Here is a 15,506-nt window from a genome sequence, read left to right on the forward strand (position 1 = left end):
ACACATGCTTAAAAAAAGGAATATGGCACTTACTTATGCATCAGGGGGACAGTAGTTCATAATCCGTCACTGTATTAATACATAACCTCACTGTATTCATTTATAATGTAACATTATAGCGTGACATTTGTGTCAATAATCGTCAAGTACTGTGACATGTGGTAAGGGGCCCCCAAATCAAATTCTGCTTAGGGCCCCAAAAGGCTCGGGCCGGCACTGTTCACGGAGGGAGAAGGGGAAATGTTTGCTGCAGCATGGCCATTAGATTTCGCTTTGCTCTGGCAGGGCCGAGAGGGGCGGAGCTACGGAAGCACAGGGGCGGGGCTACGGAGGCCGAGAGGGGCGGGGTAAAGGAGAGGTGAAGTTTAATTGTCAGAATATTTTCTTACCTCATTTAAAAACTGCATTAAACCAACAGAATGTGATTAAAACATGTTTCCAGACATTATTTTTAATATACATTATTATGTCTCTATACATAACTTAATTGCTAAGTAATTTAGTTTATTTATTTAATTATTGTTATTTAAATCACTATTCCTGTGTATTTCTTGCTGTTTGTCACAGAGCAGCATCAATGCAGATTAACATCAGAGCAGCTGAAGGTTTCATATATTTATATATTCATATAATTTATATCAGAATAACCAACAGAGAGGAGTAATGTGTCCCAGTTAGAGGTAATTCTGTTGTTGGACTGTCTTTACAGAAACATTTCAACATGTTGAAGTAAAGAAAGAGTTTAATTTTCTCACAATATACATGTTGAAGTTTACACTTTATCCGTCTTCTGCCTTTTCTACACTTTACATTTTCATAACTCTGATGTGTTTGTTCTAACTGACTTCCTGTTTGGTGAATAAAACATCTTCACATCTCTGCTGAGAGGACACAAGTTACAGATAACCACTCCTTTCTTTTATTTTCTCTTCTCTAAGCTTCCTTGCTGTTGAAGAGGTTAGTTAGTTATTTTTGCCCCGTTGCTCATGTCGGAGAATGAATGAGGATCTAAAGCAGTCTTTCAGTAACTTCTGAATGTTTAGTCATGAGTCAAACTTCACCAGTTTGTCTGAGAAAAAGAAGAGAAGTGTTACATACTTTATTCAGCTGAGATATCATTTCATCCTGCACTGAGCATCTAGGAAAGGTTTTGAATTTGATTTTTAAATCTTTCCTCCAAATTAAAGGGACTGCGATGCTGCATATGCCAACATTTTCATGGCTTCAGTGGGAAGGCTCGACCTTGGCATCCTGCATTAAGAAACCTGCCCACTACTTCAGATATTTGGATAATATTTGGGGTATCTGGACCCATTCTACAGAAGATGTTAATGACTTTTTAACCACCTAAACAACCACAATAAATCAATCAAACTTAAATCAACTGTGAGTGACAACTCTGTGGATTTCCTGGAAACATTCAAACACAGTAATTACCAGCAGACTCACATACTTTAAATAAAGGTTTTCTTTAAGGAGACTGCTGCTCAGATTTCACAGAATTTGCACTTCAAGATCTGTGTTGTTGTTTTCAGATTTGACCACTAGGTGGTAATGTTGGACCTTTCTTAGAATGTGTATTTCACTCTGAAGACCATTCTTCTTGATTCTCTGCCGTTTGTTGCAACATTTTCTCCTTCTACTGTTCAACTTGTTAAGCTGGTTTAAAAACTATTTGCAGTCTTTTACACAGGGAAGTCAGCTGCTACAGAACCACAGGACCATTGCATCCTTCAGGAAGACTACAAATCTGCAGGATCACTTAGTGACAGCCAAACTCAATAGGCCCAGAGGTCATGGGGATTTTTTCTGCACCTACATGGTTGTGAAATCAATATAATAATAATGTTTTTAAATCTCAATGTCATGGCAATCTAAAGTCCACTAATTGTGTATATTTATTCAGATGTGGATTACATGATGTTGGTGAAACTGTAAACCATTGTAACCAGATTCACTCAGCATTGACATAATGTTATAAAAAAGAAACCCACACACATCTGGTATAACATTTCTTACTACATGGATGCCAGTCTGTTCCAGCCACCGTAGTTGAATGTAACATGAAGCTCAGAGAATATGAGCTGAAAAGATTTGGACACCAGACATCCTAAAGGTCCCAGGTGTAGGTTCTGTATGGGGTTGGATCTTGAATATTTAAAATATTATTTGTTGATGTATAAAACATTGAGTCAGAGCTGATGTGACATTTACAAACATGACGAATCAATAAATAGTTTTAATTCACTCTGATTCCAGGTCAGATATCAACATTTTATTGAATAAAAACTGATTCTCAACATCAAGAAAAATCTATAAAAGTAAAATTTCATATTTATTCTCGCAATAAAAGTCAGTCATGTGGTCAAAATGACCACATCATCATAGTACGTTCTATCCTAACCTTCAAAATAAAAGCCATTAGGAATGCACAACACAACATATCTAGTGAAGTATTTGATAATAAAATTATCTCACACAAATTAAACAGAACTTCCACAGGAACTTCACAACAAATTACATCTTATTACAGCCATTAAAACAAAAGCCAGAGGGAATAGTTTAGTTTTTCTGTTACTATCTTTAAAGAAACCACCGGTCCGCCGTTTAGAAGAACTGTTTCTACGGGAAGCCGCCGAGGTCACAACTTTAATACGGCCGGCGTTTATATACCTTGCTGTTTTCTGGACAAAATCTGTCAAAATAAAAGCCTGAGCTAACAGACAATATTAGTACATTTTCAAAGTAAAAGCACTTAAACTAAAACTGTGGCGTCAGGTCCAGACTTTCAAATTAAAGCAGGGAGGAACAACTAGTAAAATATATTTTCTTAATTCATTAGGTCTTTAAATATGATAACATTTATTTTACATTTTTAATTCATATTTGATAATTCAAAAGATATTTATATATAATAGCCTATTATTTATTTATTAAATTAAAATTCATGAATACAAATATAAAGTGAATAAATTAACGACAGTTATTAAAAATAATAAAACAAAAACAGCTGATTGGTCGATCTACTGCGACAGGTTGCTGAGGCTCCGATTGGTGGAGAGGAAATTACCCATGAAGCTCGGCACCTGGAGGCCCGTCGTTATGGTGATACCACCACACCAAACCTGCAACACAGTTTCACTTCAGTTAGTACTGCGGAATAATATAATAACCGTTGTTGTATAATTTTGAGGGTTTAATTTAACGTCATATTATTGGCACTTCAGTGATGCTTACTGGCTGCATCACTGTTGATAATGACGTTAAATCAAACCCTCTTGTGTAATATTACTTAATTACATTACATAACATATTACATTACATATTATATATATACTATGCGTATTTATTTATTTATCACTCTTTGTTACCTCCACTGTGCAATATGTCATTTCTATTCATCTGTATATCTGTGTTTATATACTGTCTGTTTATATAAGGGTGTTTCTTGTGTAAATATGTTTGTTTTATTACTATTATAACTAATTCTATTTTTTTCTATTTCTTATACTTTATGTATATTTTTTCTCCTATGTCTACTTAATATGTATTTGTGTTATTCTGATTTGTGTAAAAAAAAATCTTTTGAGCTGCTGTAGCACAAGAATTTCCCCAGTGTGGGATTAATAAAGTCTATCTTATCTTATCTTATATTATATTATATAGAGATATAATATTAAAAGCCCAAAGAACAGACATGATCTTTGGTGGCCAGTTGGTCATTATTTTATGGTTTTATGAGATTTCCATTAATTTTTATTATTAATCAGTGTGGCGCTGAAACTGAAATATTAGGTAATATTGGGCAATATTGGGTAATATTGGGTAATATTGGGCGATATTGTAGAATAATGGGGAATATTGGGTAATATTGGGTAATAATGGGTAATAATGGGTAATGTTGGGTAATATTGGGTAATATTGGCTAATATTGGCTAATAATGGGTAATATTGGGTAATATTGGGTAATATTGGGCGATATTGTAGAATAATGGGTAATATTGGGTAATATTGGGTAATATTGGGTAATATTGGATAATAATGGGGAATATTGGGGAATATTGGGGAATAATGGGGAATATTGGGGAATAATAGCGTGGTACAGACGGTGAAGGCGGGGACGAGTGGCTGGCTGAACTTTGTTTTGAAGGAGTGAAGAAGATGAAGTCGATCAACGTCAATGAACGATAGATCTCCTGAAAAACAAAGAGAGACACATCAGAGAAAAATAACTGGAAGACCTAAAACAGTTGAAGAGAGCAGACGAGATGTCGTGAGGAAACTGACGATTGAAGTTGTAATTGGTGATAAAAACAAGTTAACATTAAATGTGGTAAAACAATCTAAAAGTTAAGTATCTTCCTGGTACCATTGTCGTAGTCGCAGTAGATTCCGATTCGTTGCGGCAGCGGCCAATCGAGCGCCTTGGCTCGGTTGTTGTGTTTGGCAGCGAGCGAGCTCTGCAGCCATTGGCTGGCGTGGAGACACCAGGAACCAGAACTCTTCCCTAATTGGTCGAAGCGGCCCAGGCTGGCCCGATTGGCCACGCCCACACTGAAGGACTTCCAGTCAGCGAGGGGGTGGAGCTCCCAGTAGTGACAGCCGCCAGTCATCTCCTGGTCACCTAGGAGACAGAACAACGACATTTAAATGAATTATTTAAATAAACATCTGATTTTATACCATGTTACTGAATACAACATGGAAATATAAACTTTATAAAAAACAGTTTTAAGACTTCTTCAAAATAATAGCACTCAAACTAAAACTTCAAATTATGACTTTCAAAATAAAAGCAAGAATAATTATTAAATTTAACAAATAATTTAAGGTGTTAAACGTGTTTGATATTTTCAGTATCTGATGAAATAATTCTAAAATGTCCCTTTATTTAATATTTATTGTATTGAGGTTAAATTACTAATATGTCTAATTCATTTAGTCATACTTTCTATTTTCAAAGACAGGATGTAAATTTGAAACACTGAAGTACCGAGCACGGTGTACGACTCTCCAGCGAATCGGTCGCGTCCGGCTCGACTTCCTGCCGTCTTATTGGGCGACGGCGTGGAGCTTCTGCTGCTGATAAAACAAAAGACTTGTGAGAAGAGTTAGACGACTATTCTATTAAAGACTTTAACATCCTAGAGAATAAATGAAGGGTTAGGTGTTAGGTGTGAAACAGGGGCGGGGGGGGGGGGGCATAGGTGTTAGGTGTGAAACAGCCAATGAGGGCGAGCCAAAGCCATGAAGCAGCAGAGAAAGATGAAAAAATTAATAAAACAAAATATAACTTTTAAAAACACATATACGTAATTGTAACATTGTACTAAATATTATTTTTTAGCAGATTTTAACAGAGTAACAAAACAATATTTTTGATTAGAATAAATAAACTGATAGAAACTGGTTCACGTTTTAAAGTATGAATCTTTACTATAGGGTTACTATATATTTTATACCATGTTACTATACTATAACTATTTGTATAGATTGAAACAAGTTTGAAGACAAAAATAAGTTTCACCAACTGATCTGAAATTTTATTGAAACAATCGCTGATGTGATGTCAGCAGTGACGTGATTGGCTAAATGAAGCGAGAAATGGGCGATGAACGTGACAGAGTGGTTTCTAAGCAACGGTTTGTACCTGAGCAAGTGGAGAGGACGCAGTACGGAGACTGCAGAGGGACAAAAAGATCATCTGTGACTACAACTCCCAGCATCCGCAGCGAGCGCTCCGATGACATCATCAGTGACCTCACCTGCTTTTGTTCTCTTTTCCTCTCAGGCGGGGGTCATGACCTTTGACCCCCTGAGGCTCCCAGGTCACCGTGTCGCCCCGAACCTGCAGCTCCGCGTGAGCTGTCGCCGCCTCCAACCCAAAGTTATACGCTGCAAAAAACATAAAAATAAGTTATACTCTGCAAAAAGTCAAGAAGAAAAAGTTATACGCTGCAATAACAGAAGTTTCTCTCATTCTGTCTTTGCATCTCGCCCTGAAACTTTATTTTGTTTTTACAGTGACATCTGTTTTCTTTGTTCTCTTACCCCTTCATGGACAGACCTTTATGGTCATTCATTCACTCATTCATTTAGTAATGTATGTAATCACCTCTGGTTTCCAAGGTGACAGGCTCAGAGAACTCGCCAGCAGCCGCTTTGTTTCTCGCTCGAACTCGAACGATGATGAAGCGGGAGTCAAACTTCAGACCTAAAACAGAAAACATTTTTACAATAAACTGATGAGCTTGTGTCCTCTCTTATAGTACTGCAAACCTTATGTATGACTATTTCAGCTCTGAAACAAAAATGAAGACGCTAGCGAAACAATGCAACAAGTAAACAGTCGGGAGAGAGTGAGTATTATCACCAAAACAAAAAGCAGTTGATTTCTAAAGCGAAATGCATATCCTCCTTACAAATAATTGCATCATCAGACAGGCTGTGTGATGTACTGTGACAACCGGCTGGGGTACAAAACGTATGACAGCGACCCCCTCCCACCACACTAAACCAACTAAATCTCATCTGCAGAGCCGCCGCTTGTCAACAGACAAACCAGGCAACTGCTCAGGGCCTCATGGACAGGATATCCAGGCATAGTCGTGGTGGTGAGGAGTTCATCACCGAAAGAACAAGATCCCAGGTACAAGCAGCCGAAATGGGTTTCCTCAGGAGGGTGGCTGGCGTCTCTCTTGTAGATAGGGTGAGAAGCTCAGTCATTGTGAGTCATCATCATCGTGAGGAGCTCGGAGTAGAGCCGCTAAAAGGAGCATTGAGGTGGTTTGGGCATCTGGTAAGGATGCCCCCTGGGCACCTCCCTAGGGATGAGGTTCAGCATCTGGGAAGGATGCCCCCTGGGCGCCTCCCTAGTAGGGCTGCACAATTAATCGCAATTGTATTGAAATCGCAATATGGACTAGTGCAATATCCCAATCACAGAGGGTCGCAATATTTGTTAATGGCAAAATATGTGTCAAACCGTTCTGAATTAAGTATTGTGGTGCTGCAGAGATGTCCCGGCCTACAAATCGTATCCTACAGACTAAAGCAAAAATTCTTTGTTTGGTACAGATCCTCGCAAAAATCACACTATAATCGTTTTAATTTCTTTCAATGTTAATAATTTTCAATGAAAATGTGAATAATGATACAAAAACGATCATTCCCTCCAATATCGTAAATCATATTGCAATCGCAATATCAGTTAAAATAATTGCAATTAGATATTTTCCTCATATCATGCAGCCCTCCTCCCTAGGGAGGTGGTTCAGCATCTAGGAAGGATGCCCCCTGGGCGCATCCCTAGGGAGGAGGTTCAGCATCTGGTAAGGATGAGCCCTGGGCATCTCCCTAGGGAGGAGGTTCAGCATCTGATAAGGATGAGCCCTGGGCATCTCCCTAGGGAGGAGGTTCAGCATCTGATAAGGATGAGCCCTGGGCATCTCCCTAGGGAGGTGGTTCAGCATCTGATAAGGATGAGCCCTGGGCATCTCCCTAGGGAGGAGGTTCAGCATCTAGGAAGGATGCCCCCTGGGCCCCTCCCTAGGGAGGTGGTTCAGCATCTGGTAAGGATGAGCCCTGGGCATCTCCCTAGGGAGGAGGTTCAGCATCTGATAAGGATGCCCCCTGGGCGCATCCCTAGGGAGGAGGTTCAGCATCTGATAAGGATGCCCCCTGGGCGCATCCCTAGGGAGGAGGTTCAGCATCTGGTAAGGATGAGCCCTGGGCACCTCCCTAGGGAGGAGGTTCAGCATCTAGGAAGGATGCCCCCTGGGCGCATCCCTAGGGAGGAGGTTCAGCATCTTGTAAGGATGATCCCTGGGCTTGGGGGAGACCCAGGACTAGGTGGAGGGATTATATTTCCAACCTGGCCTGGGAACACCTCGGGATCCCCCAGTCGGAGCTGGTTAATGTGGCCCGGGAAAGGGAAGTTTGGGGTCCCCTGCTGGAGCTGCTACCCCCACGACACAACCCCGGATAAGCGGATGGCGATGGATGGATGGTTCATTTGGGAAACGTACTTATGCAGAATTACAATAAATGTGCATAATTTTGGCAATGTTAAATTTAGAGATTGACGGTAATTTTCAAGATGAAAGTTTCCCCTAATTAACCTTAACATATACAAAACAGTGGCAGCGGCAGCCAGAATAAAATCAATTAACTTACTAATGATGATGTCATTACTTCATGGTTAATGTAAATTTCTGAAGTCAAAATGGTTCTCAAAAGTTTCTGATTTCACAATTAAGCTCAGATGTACAAACAGATAAAACAGATAAAGAAAAGGAAGCAGACGTGACCTCTGACCCCTGACCTGAGATTGTGACATGTGTGTCTCTGATGTCTGGGATTTTTTCCCAGCATGCCTCTCCTGCGGCTCTCAGCAAGCTGTCACGGTTCGTTTTTCGGTATTCGAGTTCATAGTGTTCGCCGTCGGCCTCGCTGGCCGGTTGCCAGGCAACCCTGACTGTGTTGTCACAGACAAAGCAGCCGGAGACGTCGATCTCTGGAGCTCCAGGAACTGGAACAACAAAAACAACAAATATAAATAACAATAAACTGACAAAGATCAAAAAATAAAAAACAAACAGGCTCACCGGACAGGAAGTGAAGTCGCTGAAGCCCTGCCCTCTCGGCGCTGAAGTCCACGGTAAACTGAGACATGTTCTCTGAAACCGCCGGACGAGTCGTCAGCCGGAACGCTGGAGCCATGGTTATCCTGGCAACAGGGGTTCCAGAGGGGGCGGGGCTTAATGATGTTATTTAAAACTCTGAACTTTGATTGGTTCAAATCGTGTTATTGTTTGAGAAGCAATCAATCAAAGAACAAAAAACTAATTAAATGTAAAAAATGAAAACCAAACTCAACAAAAATAACAAACAGGAAATAAAATAATAAAAGATGACAAGGAAATCAACTTAGAAACTAATGATAAAAATGAACATCAATAAGAAAAACATTTACTCATGTTCATATTAAGCAATATATTAATATCAATGTGTTAATATCAATATATTAATATCATTATGTTAAATCATAATACAACAGTGAACAAACCTTTCTTTGATTTGTTTTGCAGCCTGAAAAAAACAGATAACAAACTTTAAATATGTATTAAAATAAAAAGAACTATTCATGAGTGCATTTTATGTTTGTAGTTTGTTAAGTAAGAATGATATGTGGAGTCTATAAGCCCTGACCCCCTAACCCCTATACACCCGGGAACATCTACCCTGACCTAATGGCACCCTGCAGCCAATCAGAACCCAGTATTCACCCGGACCATAAGTTTAAATGATGATTAATTAAATGACGAATTAACTTCTTCATCCTCCCATCGTACCTTCAGGAACTCTTCTTCGTTGGTAATCGTCAGCGTCTGATTGGCGAACTCGAGCAGTTCTTCACACGACAGAACAGCCGACTTTCCCTCCGACAGCTGCTTCTATAAAATAAAAGATATATATATATATATATATATATATATATAGTTCAGTCAACAAGTGGGAGTAGGAAAACAAGTTTAAATGTTTTTAAATGTGATAATAATCATGAATTACTTTTATATTAGAAAACCTTTAGAAGATTTTCTGTTGTTTGTTTTCAAGATTGCTTTTTTGGGGCATTTTTGGCCTTTATTGACAGGACAGCTGAAGACATGAAAGGGGAGAGCGGGAATGACATGCAGCAAAGGGCCGCAGGTCGGAGTCTAACCCTGGCCTGCTGCTTCGAGGACTAAACCTCTATATAAGGGCGCCCACTCTACCAACTGAGCTAACCGGGCGCCCTTAGAAGATTTTGATGAATAAAGAACTTTAGAGGAAATCAGATTGCTAAGTTTAAAGTCTGAAGGAAAAGATAAAATGTATTTAATGAAACAGGAATAAAGATGATCTACCTGAAGCTCCGCCTCTTTCCTCTGCTTCTCCTCTTTAATGATGTCACGAAGCTCCGCCCCCTTCTCCTCCAGGGCAGAGCTCAGCTGCTCGAGCTCCGCCTCCAGCTCTGACATCACCGAACACGACTCCTCCTGATTGGAGGGACAAAGTTATTACTAAAAGAGACCAGCAGCCGAGGGGGGGGAGGGGTTTGCTGATCTGTTGCTAATGTTAATAACAGACTGGAGATGATCTGTTACTGATGTTAATAATAACCAGGCATTTCCCAGCATGCCCTGGGTCTGCCTGGGTCTTGCAGTCAGTGGAGGACAACTGCACTACCTGCTCTCAAACCTGCGGCCGCCTTGATCTCGTGAGGTTATCGTTGCCCACGTGTGCATGAAGTCAGAGCAAGTTGGGATCAAGTCCGACATAAATCTACCCAGCATGCAACGGGCACCGATCGCCGGTGATTGATTCTGCGCAGGCTTTGCTCATCTCCAACGAGCCTATTTTTAACTTTGATTTGTTCCCTTCTCTCTAAGTCCTGCCCATTATATACAGGCCCCGCCCATTCCCCATAAGCCCGCCTACTTATAGTGAAGCCCCCACCCTTCACTCTAAGCCCCGCCCCTTCTGTATAACCCTCTCAGCCAGTCAGATGCTGACCTGCAGTCCCGTCAGTGTGTTGTCGACTGTTTCCAGGAAGGTTTGGAGCTCTTCGTTCTTATTGGCCAACGTGCTGATGATCCGGCACAGAGCTTCCTGTTTCACACACAAATCGTGCAGTAGTTTTACAGTGCAGTAGTTTTACAGTGCAGTAGTTTTACAGTGCAGTAGTTTTACAGTGCAGTAGTTTTACAGTGCAGTGACCTAAATGTGTGCTGAAGCGTCACTGATGACTCAGAGAAGAAGCAGCTCTCAGTGTTTCTATCTGCAGGAATAAATAATTAAATAAACCAAACTGTGTATTTGTACTATAATTAAGATGATTATGTATATATTACATATACACACACACAAACACACAGACACATTATTTACTGTAATATTCTTGTTTTCATGTTGTTGCTGATATCAATCAGATTTGTTCTTGCTGTTAAATTTTGTTGACATAATTGTTGCTTTTGTTAACCAACCTCCGATGTTTGTCCCCGTCCTACTGTATAACTGTATATAAAGGTGTACGTGTCCCCGTCCTACTGTATAACTGTATATAAAGGTGTACGTGTCCCCGTCCTACTGTATAACTGTATGTAAAGGTGTACGTGTCCCCGTCCTACTGTATAACTGTATATAAAGGTGTACGTGTCCCCGTCCTACTGTATAACTGTATATAAAGGTGTACGTGTCCCCGTCCTACTGTATAACTGTATATAAAGGTGTACGTGTCCCCGTCCTACTGTATAACTGTATATAAAGGTGTACGTGTCCCCGTCCTACTGTATAACTGTATATAAAGGTGTACGTGTCCCCGTCCTACTGTATAACTGTATATAAAGGTGTACGTGTCCCCGTCCTACTGTATAACTGTATATAAAGGTGTACGTGTCCCCGTCCTACTGTATAACTGTATATAAAGGTGTACGTGTCCCCGTCCTACTGTATAACTGTATATAAAGGTGTACGTGTCCCCCGTCCTACTGTATAACTGTATATAAAGGTGTACGTGTCCCCATCCTACTGTATAACTGTATATAAAGGTGTACGTGTCCCCGTCCTACTGTATAACTGTATGTAAAGGTGTACGTGTCCCCGTCCTACTGTATAACTGTATGTAAAGGTGTACGTGTCCCCATCCTACTGTATAACTGTATATAAAGGTGTACGTGTCCCCGTCCTACTGTATAACTGTATGTAAAGGTGTACTTGTTAGATGCGTCCCTGTCCCTGTATGTGTTTTAGTAATACTGTGTGTCTATACGGCCATGCTAATAAAGCCTCTTTGAATTTGAATTTGAGAGAGAGAGAGAGAGTCTTATCTGTAAATCCCTCATTCAAAGTGATGCTGGCTCGACCAGAGAGAGAGAGAGGACTTTGGCTGCTAACAGCTAGCTAATCCTATCTCTCTCTCTCTCTCTCTGTTCATTCCCTCCCTTCCTCTCTCCCTCTCTCAGACTGTGAGTTAGGCTCACAGATCAGATTATTGATCACCAATCGATCAGATTCTTACCTTCTGAGTGTCCATCATCACCTGAGAAACAGAGAGAGAGAGAGAGAGAGAGAGAGAGAGAGAGAGACGACCCACTGACAGGAAGTGAAATCACACACAACGTCACAGCCTTATTTCCTGTTTTGAGTTTCAAAATAAGAGTCTGAAGCTATAGCTGACAGGTTTAGAAATTGAGAGATTGGAGATATTAAATGTTTTACTTTTCAAATCCTTTATCATTTTTATTTGCATTTAAAACTGTCCAGACTTTTACCTCTGATAACAACACAAGGCTCCAGACTAACTTTACTTACTGTGCTGTAGCCCCTAACTGGAGGTTTTAGGGGCGCGCACCTTAAATCGACCCATTTGACTGGATTACTGATAAATGCTTTGGTAATAAATATATCATTCATAGGTGGCTGTGGTGATTCAGATGATCACCGAGACGACCACACAGCCAACCAGGCACCGCGGAGCAGTGGGGGGGTCTTAGACCGTTGGTCCACATCTCTGCAGAGACCTGGTTCTGTATCATGGCTCAGTGTCTCTGTATATCTGTATATTTGAGCTTTTTTTCCTCCTTATAGTCCTTATGTTTTCTCGCCCCGCAGTTTTCATTGGATTAGGGTGGCATCTAAATCATGGTTGCAGCTGTCGCCGTGGTTCTGCTCGGCACCCTGCTACGCCCTGCAGTGCCCTGCTACACTCTGCTACGCCCTGCAGTGCCCTGCTACACCCTGCAGTGCCATGCTACGCCTTGCTACACCCTGCAGTGCCCTGCTACACCCTGCTACGCCCTGCAGTGCCCTGCTACGCCTTGCTACACCCTGCAGTGCCCTGCTACACCCTGCTACGCCCTGCTACACCCTGCAGTGCCATGCTACGCCTTGCTACACCCTGCAGTGCCCTGCTACACCCTGCTACGCCCTGCTACACCCTGCAGTGCCATGCTACGCCTTGCTACACCCTGCAGTGCCATGCTACGCCTTGCTACACCCTGCTACACCCTGCAGTGCCCTGCTACACCCTGCTACACCCTGCAGTGCCATGCTATGCCTTGCTACACCCTGCAGTGCCCTGCTACACCCTGCTACACCCTGCTACGCCCTGCAGTGCCCTGCTACACCCTGCAGTGCCCTGCTACGCCCTGCTACACCCTGCAGTACCATGCTACGCCTTGCTACACCCTGCAGTGCCCTGCTACACCCTGCTACGCCCTGCAGTGCCCTGCTACACCCTGCAGTGCCCTGCTACACCCTGCAAACAAGCAACATTTCAAAGTGGCTTGTTTGGTGCATATTTTCCATGTAGCTCTCAGTCTCGGCCCTCCTTTGCTACCAGATGGGTCTGACCCATGAGTTGGCTGGGGGGCAGGGGGAGCTGCCCCCTGGTTGCTGAAACGGATAAAAAATGAGTGGAATAATTACGTCTGACATGATCAGATATTTTATAAATATCTTAAATAACACAAAACAACTAAATGGTGGTAGGTAATACATCTGATTTCATATACTGCTTTAGTAAAAAAAATATTACCTGGCTGATGATGGGAGCAGCAGGACGTAAAAAATGAAAATGACTGTTGTACTAGTCTGGACATGTTGCCGTGCCAAGGTTGCAATAAAGGTTTCCTAAATGCCGTGTATATACATGTGATGTCAGCTTACTAAGTGATTGCGGGTTTTGTGTAGATTTGGACTTTTATACGTTTATTCCACTTTGTTTAAACGGTGAAGTGGAAAAAGCCTAGTGACGAGTCCATAGCAACCAGTTTGTGTGTTGAATGTTACCCAGAGTGCCTTGCTGAATGGTCTGAATGTTTTATTGTTTTATTTCATGTGAATACTAGTTTACTGGAGGAGGAACGTAGTATTTGAAGTAATGCAGGAAGTGTACATTTAGTCTCCATGTTTATTGTGTTTCCACAACAATGTTAGTGAGTTAATCTCCTGAAATGGCCCCCCCCACCATAACAATGTTAGTGAGTTAATCTCCTGAAATGGCCCCCCCCACCATAACAATGTTAGTGAGTTAATCTCCTGAAATGGCCCCCCCACCATAACAGAGGAGTGTGATGCGTCAGATGAGAATGCAGAGGTTTAGTCTCGTATGTCCTGGCTGTTAAAAAACAATGGGAGTCTGTATATTTGCCAAGCGCAAACCAGTGCAGAAGGTATCGATAAATTGCTGGGGGGGGTCATGCCTTTTTTCCAAATTGTTTTGGAGGGTCATAGAAATTTTTTTACTGGTGAGGGGAGGGTCATGTCTTTTTGGCTAAAGGTCCCAAAACTCCTCCGGTGGCCCCTTAAATAAATAAGGAACAGTCCCTAAAGAACTGGCTGGTAGAATAGTGTTATTTAATATGGCCACACTGAGGCAAAATCGTCCTCCTGCAGTTAAGTTTTTTGATGGAAGTAATGATTTGGGTCTGAATGCTATACAGTCCTGGCGTTTGTTGCGCAACATGCCATTGATATTTGGTGATCTAGTTCAGAGAGATGATGAGTACTGGCATCTTTTATTGTTGCTTCTGCAGATAGTTAATATTGTGTTTTCCCCAGTTAGAACTGATGGTATTTCTGAAACACATTATCGTTGAGCATCAGCTTTTTAAGCATTTGTTTCCTGCTAGAAATCTCTTGCCTAAGCATCATTTCATGATACATTATCCTAAATGTATAAGGAATATTGGACCAATTCTGCACGTGGTCTATGCGCTACAAAGCAAATCACAACTTTTTTAAGACCCAACTGAAAAGTTTCAAAAATACCACAAAGACATTGGCCAAAAACCACCAAAGATATATTGCCTTGTATTGGGAATCTTTTAGTCAGTGCAGATTAACTGTTGGTCCAGGAAAGATGTCACAACTTCAAGAATTGAAACAGGGTCCTGAGCTTGCTGCCAAATTAAACACTGCAATATGCACCAATGTTCTGACTGTGAAGTGGGTAAAACACTATGGCACTGAATATCGTCCTGGCTTAATGGTATGTGTTGAGGTAGCTGAAGAGATGCCAGTATTTTGTAAGATCAGGACTATTATTGTAAAAGATGAGCAAGTTATACTTGCTGGTTCTCGCTTTCAACGTTCATTGAATATTAAAGTTTTCATATTATGCTCATTTTTTAAGGTTCATAATTGTATTTAGAGGTTATATCAGAATGGGTTTACATAGTTTAATTTTCAAAAAACACCATATTTTTGTTGTACTACACATTGCTGCAGCTCCTCTTTTCACCCTGTGTGTTGAGCTCTCCGTTTTAGCTACAGAGTGAGACATCTCACGTCTGTTCCATCTTTGTTGGGACTCACACATGCTCAGTACCTAGGTAAGGACTACTAGCCAGTCAGAAGCAGAGTATGAGGGCGTGCCCTGACAGTAGCTAGGTAAGGACTACTAGCCAGTCAGAAGCAGAGTATGAGGGCATGCCCCGACAGTACCTAGGTAAGGACTACGA

At 41.3% G+C, this 15,506-nt stretch overlaps 1 protein-coding gene across 3 annotated transcripts; it reads right to left on the reverse strand.

Annotated features, from left to right (window-relative positions):
- Positions 1 to 2,243: 2,243 nt before the first annotated feature.
- On the reverse strand, positions 2,244 to 12,654 carry fsd1l (fibronectin type III and SPRY domain containing 1-like). Of its 3 annotated transcripts, none has more exons than XM_078272146.1 (13): positions 12,062 to 12,654; positions 10,558 to 10,653; positions 9,909 to 10,040; positions 9,354 to 9,449; positions 9,068 to 9,090; positions 8,607 to 8,728; positions 8,324 to 8,530; positions 6,116 to 6,214; positions 5,766 to 5,895; positions 4,994 to 5,082; positions 4,370 to 4,624; positions 4,108 to 4,196; positions 2,244 to 3,125 (listed from the first exon to the last, which is right to left on the reverse strand). In XM_078272146.1, exons 1-13 carry the CDS (start codon positions 12,077 to 12,079, stop codon positions 3,024 to 3,026), a joined length of 1,458 nt encoding a protein of 485 aa, XP_078128272.1. In that variant the 5' UTR covers positions 12,080 to 12,654; the 3' UTR covers positions 2,244 to 3,023. The 3 variants fall into 3 exon arrangements, with proteins under 3 accessions (XP_078128272.1, XP_078128271.1, XP_078128270.1); XM_078272145.1 differs by having other exon boundaries at positions 4,994 to 5,079; positions 9,354 to 9,455; positions 12,062 to 12,651; XM_078272144.1 differs by having other exon boundaries at positions 9,354 to 9,455; positions 12,062 to 12,651.
- Between the last annotated feature and the right edge of the window lie 2,852 nt (positions 12,655 to 15,506).

Source organism: Sander vitreus, chromosome 16 (assembly GCF_031162955.1).
Source record: "Sander vitreus isolate 19-12246 chromosome 16, sanVit1, whole genome shotgun sequence".
Taxonomy (NCBI): domain Eukaryota; kingdom Metazoa; phylum Chordata; class Actinopteri; order Perciformes; family Percidae; genus Sander; species Sander vitreus.

What these genes read in the sequence shown, in the direction of transcription:
- fsd1l (XM_078272144.1), bottom strand. An exon ending in GGAAAGAGGCGGAGCTTCAG is followed by an intron (nt 9,456 to 9,908) that starts GTAGATCATCTT and finishes TTTATTTTATAG; the next exon opens with AAGCAGCTGTCGGAGGGAAA. An exon ending in CACTCGTCCCCGCCTTCACC is followed by an intron (nt 3,126 to 4,107) that starts GTCTGTACCACG and finishes ACTGTGTTGCAG; the next exon opens with GTTTGGTGTGGTGGTATCAC.